This window comes from Varroa jacobsoni, unplaced genomic scaffold (assembly GCF_002532875.2).
Source record: "Varroa jacobsoni isolate VJ856 unplaced genomic scaffold, vjacob_1.0 scaffold_1424, whole genome shotgun sequence".
Taxonomy (NCBI): Eukaryota; Metazoa; Arthropoda; class Arachnida; order Mesostigmata; family Varroidae; genus Varroa; species Varroa jacobsoni.
The window spans coordinates 263,961-275,021 of NW_019214326.1; the positions used below are offsets into that span (position 1 = coordinate 263,961).

Consider the following 11,061-nt stretch of genomic DNA (forward strand, 5'->3'; position numbering starts at 1 on the left):
ACTACGATACAGCTACATCAGACAGGAGAAGTCAGTTCGATTCGCGTCGTTACCGTATCTTCTGACAACGATCACGCCGCACTCATTCGCGGCCGTTGGGGCGGCGTCTGCCGTAGCTGCGTGTGTCGTCGTCATCGTTGTTGCTGTTGTTGAAGGCAGAGTTTGCGGTCTCACCGCTGAACGGCCGTTGCAAACTTCTTGTACACGAATTGTCGGTCTCCGTGTCTATTGATGCATTTTGTGGTACGACAAGTTCAATATGATTGGTCAACGTGCATAATGTGTATATATGAGCTCGTGATTAATATCGTCTTAAGTGTTAGCAGGCGATTCGGGCCTACGGGTTTGAATATGCAATCGAAAAGCTAAGAAAAGATGTTGTCTGCACGAAAATACTTCGATTATGTGCCATAGTGCAGATACAGGCTCGTTCGCATAACAGTTCTCCTCCGTAGTGCATTTAGGCTATGGACAGTGCCGATCAGTACATCCCTCGATTGCTGTACAGCTCAACAATACCTTTCGGGTTTTCGAAGTTCGTTTTGACATCTGTGATGCCCCTACCCTAGCTGCTGTGTCCAACTGGTAATACCCTGCGAAATATAGTCAACCCTACGAAAGTCATCCGAGTTTGAATGTTCTTAGCTAAAGTAGCTCTGGTTCAGCTTCTGTTGCATCTAGCAGCTCCCCTAAGCTGTGTTTACGTTTATGAGAAGGTACCTGTGAAAGAGAGAACGATATATGATCGGCGCCAGTGATTGACCGCGTACTAGAAGATGACAGTCTAACAGGTTCGACGAGCGTCTACCAAAACGCTTTGAGACCAGTATCAATCAATTCGCTGTGTTCTTAGCTGAGAAAAGTTTGTCTTACATATGAAAAAATTTATACGCAGAGATATACGAGAGAAATATGGAGAGGCAAATGAGGAAAGATCCAACGTTTGCAGTTCACTTTGCATCTGCTTTCGATAGGAATCGTTCGGCTTGCTGTTCACAGTTGACACTAATATTAGTGTAGTCATGGTTGTGCTTCGAAGCTGAGCCTCTGTCCTGTATACCTGCATGAACCACACATCCAGTTACACAATCGCATGGAGGTATGTGCATATGATGTCTCATGCAGTGGAGCCACTGTCGCCCGAGCTGGCTCAACTCAGTTTGCCCTCTCTCCCATTTAATACCATGTGCTACGGCGGCTTGAATGCTTGCCCCTACCGGCATTACACTCATCGTTGCCGCGTTCCATTGCAAGAGGGGGCTGCGACTACAGCGTACCTATCCCGCACAAACTGCGCATCGCAACGAGTTCGACGGATACCTTTAATGGTTCTTCCGGTGCCAAAAAAGTGAAAACAAGTTCCGCGCATCACTTAGTCAAGACAAGCAAGCGACCGGCCGTCCGTCCGCCCGCCCGCCCGCCAACCTGCACACTCACCAACCAAAGTATACCCGGAATACTCTCGTAGGATTGTGCTGATCGGATGCGTAGCCTTCTAGTGAACAGAAAAGTTCATGATCGGTAGCAAATTTATCGATTACGATTTCGCGAACAGTAATTTATTCCCATTGCAGCGGCGACCACAACGACCCCTAACGGATATATGTTGTTCATATGGAATGTTTGCGCTACGAAGTGACTCTCGTGTACGTTAGTTCATTTATATTGGATGACTCAACTCGACTACAGCGCCGGCATCACCATTACCATTAACAACTAAAGAATAACAAAGCGATATACGGAATGGATGACAAATTGGCAGTTTTCGGTGAAAGCTGGAGGTGATTCGTTGGCCATTTGTGGCGGCTTGTGTTTCGTATGTACTATATTTAGTACTATTTAGGTTAGTCGCGCAACCGTGATTCCGATACTGGTTGTATCGCTGTTTTCCAATAGCAGTTGGGTATTTCGGCGACACCAGAGGTGTACGAAGCGCGATAAACTGTTAACACCTGCCGTTGGCCGTGCGGCCGAGCGCGAATGAGTTCCCCTTAAGTTAACCTCCACGCACTACGGCACATGGTCCAATTGCTCGATAAAGCTCCTGCCCGGTTGGTTGCCATAAAGGATCAGGAAATCCCTAAGAAATAGGGCTCGCGTCTAATCTGCAAGGATCTAACAAATAGCACATGGTTCCCCTCCGTATGATAGTATTTTCACCTCCTATCGTAGTGTGTCGAGTTTGCATAGATGGACGGTGCTGCCGCCTGAAAAAAACTACTTAAAGTTAACAGAGTTACATAGCTAGCTAGCTAGTTCTAAATAGCTAGCCCTACACGCCACACTGAAAAGGACGCCGTTATAGCTATACCGTGGCATAGTATAAATCAAAAGTAGCATCAAATAACGATAAGCAAAGAAGAACGAAGTGTACACCTAGGCTAAATTAAGGGTATAAAGATGACGCACGCTACCTGCTCATCTCGGCCGCTGCTGGGAATACGGAGCCGCCGGTTCCTACGTTCGTGCGACTATTGCTCATCCGTCATGTACAGATGCCCGGCGCGACTGACCCAAAAGCTGGCGTCTCTGCTGCGTTTACGGACGCGTACAATTGTTCTTCTTGTGGTGGCATTCGCCGTTCAGCTACCAGGTCCGTGCTTGGCCTCTGAAGAGCTGGCGTTGAACCTCGACCTCAGTAAGATCCAAATGTTCGGAGGAGAGCCTGTACACCGAGAAGGCCAGTTTGGTGCTAGTGCTGTGCTTCATAGACAACCGGATGGAACGAGTTGGCAAGTGACAACTATTTAACAACTTTAATTATTAATTACTATTACTCTTAGTAAAGATAAAAATAACATAAATGAATATCTAAAAAAAAAAAAAAAAAAAAATGTGTGGTAACCAAGTTTCGTATGGGATATTATTGTTAGCTTATTAAATCACTAAAACGAATCGGCCAACCCTCCAATAAGCTTTCAATAACATATTTTTTTATTTCTCGTGGACAATATTTAAGGCTGCTGTTCGTTAATCTCCCATCAATAGCTTTTGTACGTTACTATCCTTCGGTAAGACTCATTCCTGCCATTGGTGTTCAACTATGAACCAAGTCTGCAATGCTCACAATCTACAGCCATTCGTCTAAGCAGGTCTCTCGCGCATTTGGACTTTGTTCCATTCGAGCTGAAATCGGCCGATTGTAAATGTCGCCATACTAACTCTTTGGGAAGTCATATCCATCGGGGATTGTATTTCGTTTAGAAGTCCTCCAACTACATGGCTTTGCTTCTCTGTGAGGCTAAACAAAATAATGTTTGCAGTTTCCTGATACGTATAGTTGCCAAAGCAAGGTAAAGGCGTTCTCGTATCAAACAGTAAAAACGTCTACTAAATATGCCAACAATTCGAATACCGGCAAACAACTGTATAAAAAATCTGCCGATCACGAACGGGCCCCGAAAAAAAACATTTGATATCGTTATGAAAGTGACATTTTATATCGATTATATTCAAATACGACTGATGTTATTGAACGTAAGCAAACGTTTTTACCAGAGTAAGTTATTACCAGAATGTTTTAGTTGAGCTGACCGAAGAGAACGATCGGTGCTAAGTAAGTCTGTTCTGTAAATAAAGCAGGATGCAAGCAGTGGAATGAATTATACACCACAAAAAAAAATGTTATCGTTCCAGCTTTGTCGCTCAAGGCACATGCAATCAAAGCTAAAGTAGCATTTACATTATTTTATTAGTAATTAATTTGTATGTGATTAGTTATTAGAATTTATCAAATTAGTCGTTAGAAAAAGCATCGGTCTAGTTGGCTGTATCTGCTTTGTTCACGTACACTTAGACGTTCGCGAGCACTAACAACATTGTGCCAATTAATTTAAAACTGCACTAAAGGTCGTCATTATTCAGCGCGGTGGACTAAAGTTCAATTTCGAAAAAATAATTTTTGAAAAAAAAACGCGGTAGGGCCTATGCTACACGCAGGCTGCGGTTTAACACTGAAATGTATGTTACGAACAGTGTCCTACTCACCGTCTAGAGGCCATGAACAACGTTGTTGCTTTACAATTATCAGAAATGGCGAGTGGTAACAACCGTTCGGCTTTAGAACTCTTACTACTACTACTACTACTACTACTGCTACTGCTATCGGGAACCCGATCCAATTCCTGGATTCATCAGCGTTGTTAGGTATTACGAGTGCGTCACCCGAAACGATCGCGGCTTCACTAGTGTCGGGCGTCAGGTCAAATGGGCTTTTTTTTTTTGTTAGCAAATATCTATCTACGTGTACAAAGTCATCTTCATACAGCAAACTATGCTAAAGCTTTCTAATCGGAGTGCTAACATGTCACGAACGCTTAATTCTTTCCTGCGCAGGACTTACTGATTTTTAATATATGATATATATATGTGTGTAGCTATTTACAATATAGATAATTTCATCTATTTTGATCCAAGTTCCTGTAATTCATTTTTGCAGACCACGTTTTTACTTTTGCTCCCCTTTTTTTACCGCTTTTATTAGCGCTCGTCACATTACGAAAAATTAAAGGGAAGGGGAGAACGCATAGTTCGATACGCTAGACGCATTCTAAGGCCAAAAATGGGTCATTTCAGAAGGTGCTATTATGATTATTCAATGCGTCAATAAATTAAACACCACGGGCAACAAATTCGGCTGTACATTGGTGACAGCGTTTCGCACATGATTTATACGACCAGAGTGTTGTACATTTTTTGGCATATTTTGACCTTGTTATTGTTTTTGCCGTTAAGGTGGTTAATTGTAGCGCTACGTTAAACAGTGGCGTGGTTGTGTCAACCTGTGGCGTTACAATGACGCCGTAATGGAAACAATAGCAAGGGTGGCAGTCTTCTCCATAGACACCGCTAGTGGCAGATCACTTGAAGAGACATCGCTGGACGAGCGACGAAAGAGGATTGCGCTTCATATCGATCTAAAAAGAAGGAGGAGCGGACGGGAGAGGGGGGGGGGGGGGGAGGGACCGAAAAACGGCGAACAAAGATAGAACAGACAGGATCTGCTGACGCTGCTGGTGTCGTGGTAGTAGTAAAGATCTGAGCCCCACCCGCTGCGATGCGAAGCGAGGATGGGCAACACCGCCATCAAAGCCAGTAATAATGATCTTCGGCAAAGTCGTCTAAAGTACGGAATCGATACATGGCTGTTTCTCTGCTGTGCTCGCATGCATGGATTATGCTAGAAAGCAAACCAGATAAAGCGAGAGGATGCGAAAGTGAGACAGGTAGAGGTTGCTGGGGCCGACCTGTAACCGGTGGTGGGGTCGCATTGATCACACTCAACATACAAGCACGGCCTAAAAGAATTGTTGCCTATTTTGGCAGAGAGGAAAAAAATCGGATCTCATAAATCGCATACTTGTCCTGTACTAATTCCAGATTGAGCATTTAGGTAACAATGTCACTCGATGTTGTTACCTAAATGCTAGAAACCACGGTTAATATATAAAAAGGGCCTTTTTATGTATTCAAGTGATTGAAGTTCAGTTTGTCAGCTGCAGTTGTTGTCTACTGATCTTGTGAATGTTATTAATCGCAAATTGGAGTAAATAATTCATCTATAATAATAATATTCTATTTTGGAAACCGCCAACGTGCGTGTTCTATTCTATTGTATAATACTCTACACGTGCTCGCTACAGCCACGTCATCATACACGAATGTGCTCTGGGTGGAATTGCAAGCTTTATCCTGAATAGGTCAATCAACGCGATGATGTTACGGCAGCGCTGTGGCCATTGACAATCGGTCTGCATTGCCACATTTGCTTCTTCGGCTCCCTCATTTTTGGGTGGCAATAGCAGTGCCTTCCAAATTGGAACCCTTCATTGGAGTTCCCATCAGCCGTAGTCGTGTATTGTGTCAGACTGTCGCAGCCCCTACGTTAGTTAAGAGTGTTACATTTAGAATCTTACAAAGGAATAAAAGGGTGACAGAGGGAAATGGGTCGGCTAGCTACTCGAAAAATAATTAGATTCGTTCTTTCAAACCCGTAATGGATGGGCCGCGCTATGACGTTGTCGTAGCAAGCTTTTTTTGATGACCGCTGTAGCAGGTACGGATCTATACGCGAAAGTGTTGCTTTTAGGGAAAACTTTCGGCGTTTTATTAGTTCCGGTATACTTTGAACAAGATGAATTGACGAGAAGAAGTGTTTCATGTTGCTTCAACTTCGCAATCGCGTATGAAACACCGTCTGGAGTAAATGTGCACCGATTCTAATCGGCTATTGATTAGAGTCTCTGGATATAATTGGAATATTCTGGTTTCCTCCCAACAAAGTGTGTAATTTTATTGCTATCGAATTCGCGGGTTATCTCATCGTTACTGTCGTCAGCCAACGATTACGCTAAGACAGTCAGAGCAGTACCTCGAAAGTGCTGTAGTCGTTTTGGCCTAGTTACGCCATGTGTGTGCGGTCAGGCCAAATGTCTCGCGGTAAGTACGTAAAAATCTAGTGGTTTGGAATTATTCAAGAACGACACAGAAAATATTAAAACTCACCAGAACAAAAGCGTATTTACTTTGCATACGCTCCCAGCTCAGTGATCGCAGATGGGTGAGCTCGGCCATTGAATTCGGCTTCGAAAAGCTCAAAGAATGGGAAGAACAACATTTATACTATGGCGATCGGCAGAGTAAGTACCATTTGACGGCTCTTAAGCGCTCGACCCGCGCTTGTCTGTTTGGACCAAACGATCACTAAACATTCGGCACTTTCTGTGTGTGGCCGGCCGCCATAGATGGCTAACACTCTACGACTGGATTGGCTCAAAGCCACTAGTAGTAATAATGGTAGCTGTTGTAGTGGTTAAAATATGCGTCCTTACGCCTGTTGGCGCCAACGTTACGTCCACCGGATTGTATCGCACGCCGCTTGACGCGCATCTTCGTTCTCGTGAGACTTCTTCCGCTCGCAACGGGGCAGTCTCCATTCTCGAGAAACGGCTCTTCCTGCCACAACATTGGATTTATATGTATGCTACCAGTTTCCTACTGACAACAATAACGACAGCCAAGAAAGACTAAGGATCCAAGCAAAAACTGTAAAATTACTGCTATAGAAAAAAAGGCATGCGGTAACGTGGCGAAATCTCGTGGTACAATTGTAGACGTCTGATTATTCGTTGTCTCCTGTCAGCCTCGATTCTTCATGGGTTCTCGATATAAGCAACGACTTTCTTTCGTTTCAAGATTCTGAAAAGGGGAGCAGGAAAAGCAAGTCAACGCCCGCCGTAAAGATGCATTTCTGACGCTGCTAATGTTGACATCGCAGCGTGATGGCTCTAGACGGCGGTCAGCTAGCCACTGACCAAAAAAAAAAAGAATGATTCTTTCATTCTATCTGACGTTACTGATAATGGGTATAGCGAGGCTGCAGTGCTTGCGCTCGATAAACGTGGGTGTCCCATAACGTTATCTCTGTTCTAAAGTAAATTAGAGCATCACTTCGGCTAGCGGCTGACGTTGGGGGGCTGATGCTGTGAAATGCTGCTTACATGGAGTAACGAAGAGATTGCAGTAAATCCAGGCGGAAAGAAACTACTAATAAACTTGGCGTGGATGGATAGCATATCCCTCATCAAGAGGTTAGGTGCAATGAGCCGCAAAGATAACGATAAAATATATAAATGTATATTTGAAACCCAAGACTCAATAGCTGTACGATAGCGGGCCTGCCCTTCAGGCGCTGGAACTGCACTTCGACGGGTCGTTGAGACCCATCCAAATCCAACATGTAGGTGTCAGCATATCTAATAGGCAATATGTTGGAGAAGGTAATAGCTGAAGTATGCGACACAAACCGTTAAAGATTCAATCAGTTGTTGAATATTTATTGAATTTGGTACAATATCTCCACCTAGGGAATGAGTTGGACCGAAGAAGGATTGCAGTATGCATCTCTAGACAGTTAATGCGGTCCTAGAATATTTCGCCAGAGGTCATATTGTAGATGAGATACATTATAGGGTTACAGCGCATCGCAGTCACTCAAACAGTCATCACGGTGTAAAATGTCTGATGGTAGATTTTGTTGGACTGAACTACCCCAAACAGCAGACAATTTTCGAATCTATGATTTGAGAAAATCCATGGTCACCGAAACAATAGCTTAATGATAAATTACTACTGCATGTGCAGAGTTATTGGTTGAACTTGCCCATTAGGAAAGAAGGACGTGCATACTGTAGACATCGACAGGACGCCGATCTTCTTTTCTAATGTTTACAAGATCGACGGCCTGGCTTTGGTTCTAGTGTGTGCGCGCCTTAGTATATATATATATATATATTTTTTTTTTATTCTTTGTCTCAAACATTTTTCACTTAAACTTATAGTTCGATTCACGTGTGAATGATTAACTACTGTAACAGAACAACATTGTAAAATCACGCGTCTGAAAATAAAGGCCGACAGCCTTTAATAGCTGAACGGCGGTTGTCGTCCTATGCACAAGAGAAACGAGTGCGGGGAATATCGTTTGTAACAATAACATCGGTGGTAGGAAATGCCTGCCTTGACCTCGATAGAGCTGTCGTTATCATCTTTATTATTCTATCAAATAATCGGCTGTGCGCGAGGTGACGCCAGCAGCTCGGTTCTCGCCACGTTGAAACACGACCATATCATGTCGTCGGCGCGGTCAAAGTTACTATACACTGGCGACGAAAACAGCAGAAAGAGCAAGCATGATGGTACGCTTTTATAGCGCTGTCATTTCTAATGTGGGTAATCCTACTGTTGAAATCGCGTTAGCTTCCGCAAAAATCCAACAAAGAAACCTTGTGATCGGACCGATTGAGATCGCAGGAGTGAGAAAACGACCAAGTTGTCTCAAATACGATTCTTAGTTGCTACAGTATTGATTTGCATGCGCCCCGAAGAACACGACATGATTATTACAATCCTCATAGCTCGCTAGGGTTAATAGCCTTTCCTTGCTCCGATACATACAAAAGTGCAGAAAGAACAGCGGTACACCGAAAGGATCTAGCCGATCGGTGGTTTCTGCTGCTGCTGCTGCTGCTGCAGAAGCTCATGACGACGACGACGACGACAGAAATTGGCTTCGCCTTGCCGTCACACACGCATAAATCCTGACTAGACGAGAGATGGCAGGGTCAATGGCCGCTCTAGGGCTGATTGTCCCCCAAAACGGCGGGAGTTGTGGTCACGTGCATTTGAAAAATCAAATGGTACAGTTGTTGTGACGTCCAATCGGGACAGACGGAATCCATTGTCGTTTGGCATCTACGCGAATTTTTCTCTTTATAAGCACCCATTAGTTATCTGTTAATAATGGTCTGAAGAGAAGGTGATATACGAAATCATAGAACACATTTATTATTACAATTAAATTAGATTGGTACCATTGAAAAGAAGAGGCAACGGGCTTTTTCGTTTGTGTGGTAATGTAACAAAATTTTATAAGCGTTCTAACAACTTCGAGATCGATAACAACTCAGTAAACGAGGCCGTAATACATGTGTGCAAATAACAAAAATTACAAAAAAATTGCCCCTACGGCCCTGACCAGTAGGCTGGCCGGGGCAAGATGCTGTTAAGGAGACACAGGACTGAAAATGGGCCGTGTTACTATTGAATTTTATGCCACTTTCCGCCAAGGGACACGAACCCTTAATTTAGATACGAACTGCCCTGTTGCCATATCATCTCCGTTTTATTGCCCATCAGCTCCAGGACAATCTCACCCTTACACACGATAATAACGGGCTGCACTGGCGTACAACTCGGTCCAAAATTCGTGGAATTGCCGACTATTATTGTTATTACTAGCAACTATTATTGTTACCATGAAGCGTCTGTTGTTGAACAATTGATAACAAGTCTAAGAATGTAAGCGTTTTGTATTTTTTTTTTCGTCACGGTCTAAGAGTCAGCCCGATCTGGCCCAGTATGGCGTCTGGCCGCAAAATTACCCTTACGCGAAACATCGATAACCCTAATTTGTAACATTAGGTAAAGCATACACTTCAGGCAATTAAAACTTCTATATTGCAGCGGGCAGGTGGCAGTAAACCGCCATTCTGGTGGACAGCTCCGCTAACCACCACAACCGTTGGCTGGGACGTCCCATTACTTCAATCGCGTACAATAACTAGTTGTACTTATTAATTAGTTAACGCTTTTCATTAATTAATTAGTAATTAACGCTTTTCAATACTTTTCAGAGTGAGAAAAATGATAATATATTTATTTACACATTATCTTGACTAGCCAATGTCAGATCGATGCCTTACACGAACAAGACCCTGTGCAGTCTACTGACGACTCGGTGAGACCGCTTTTCGAATAGCGTTCCTTCGATCTGATTCTTGTAAAGATTTGATTCTCTTAAAGACCGTACTGGCAATTTATTGGTTGTTGTTAACACGTCGATGGCGCTCACCTGCCGCCGATGCCTCGTACAGACAACGTTAGCTTTTGTTCGCGCTGGAGATGGCTATTATTGCCACTGCCGCCGTAAGGCAAAACAAGCAAACCATAGTGAATCAATCCCTATGCGAAGCAACAACATTCAGCTTATTCATCGAGCGCTTGTTGCTTGTCAAGCGCCTGTTGAGTGAGAGTCAAACGAAGTGCCGTCACCCCTGTCTGATGGTTAGTGTTTATCAGGACAATTCATGCAAGACCGTTGGTGACCTTTACTAGCTTTGGGGACTTCCCTAAAACAATTCCGTCATTCATCCAGATTCGAGGACACCGTACAACAAATCGCAGGCTGTGCAGGTTAGCGGCTGGGCTCACGTTGAACGTACGTAGAAACGTAACAAGATGATTTTGTGGGTTCAGCAAAAGTACGATTTAATGTGCGCTACACGAAGATCCAAACCAGTGCCTCGCTCTTCATTTCATTTCGATATATATGACTGTTTACGATAGTGCTCAACACACTTTTCGTAGCGGGAGGCCGTTACATGGAACTATATTACAGCCGTTCATTTTGCTTAGGACAAAAGTTTTCACCATCATATTGGCATATCCTAGCCATTTTAGTATCTGTATAGGAATAGCCTAATGTGGTTGGGCCAGGGCACC

General features: G+C 43.8%; 1 protein-coding gene across 1 annotated transcript in view; it reads left to right on the forward strand.

The window, feature by feature from the left end:
- Nucleotides 1-6: 6 nt before the first annotated feature.
- LOC111269928 (integrin alpha-8) overlaps nucleotides 7-11,061 on the forward strand; it is a 42,735-nt gene continuing 31,680 nt past the window's right edge. Inside the window, exon 1 of the mRNA XM_022849857.2 lies at nucleotides 7-2,732. Coding sequence (XP_022705592.1) covers nucleotides 2,401-2,732 — 332 coding nt within the window. The 5' untranslated portion in view covers nucleotides 7-2,400. The remainder of the gene's footprint in view (nucleotides 2,733-11,061) is intronic.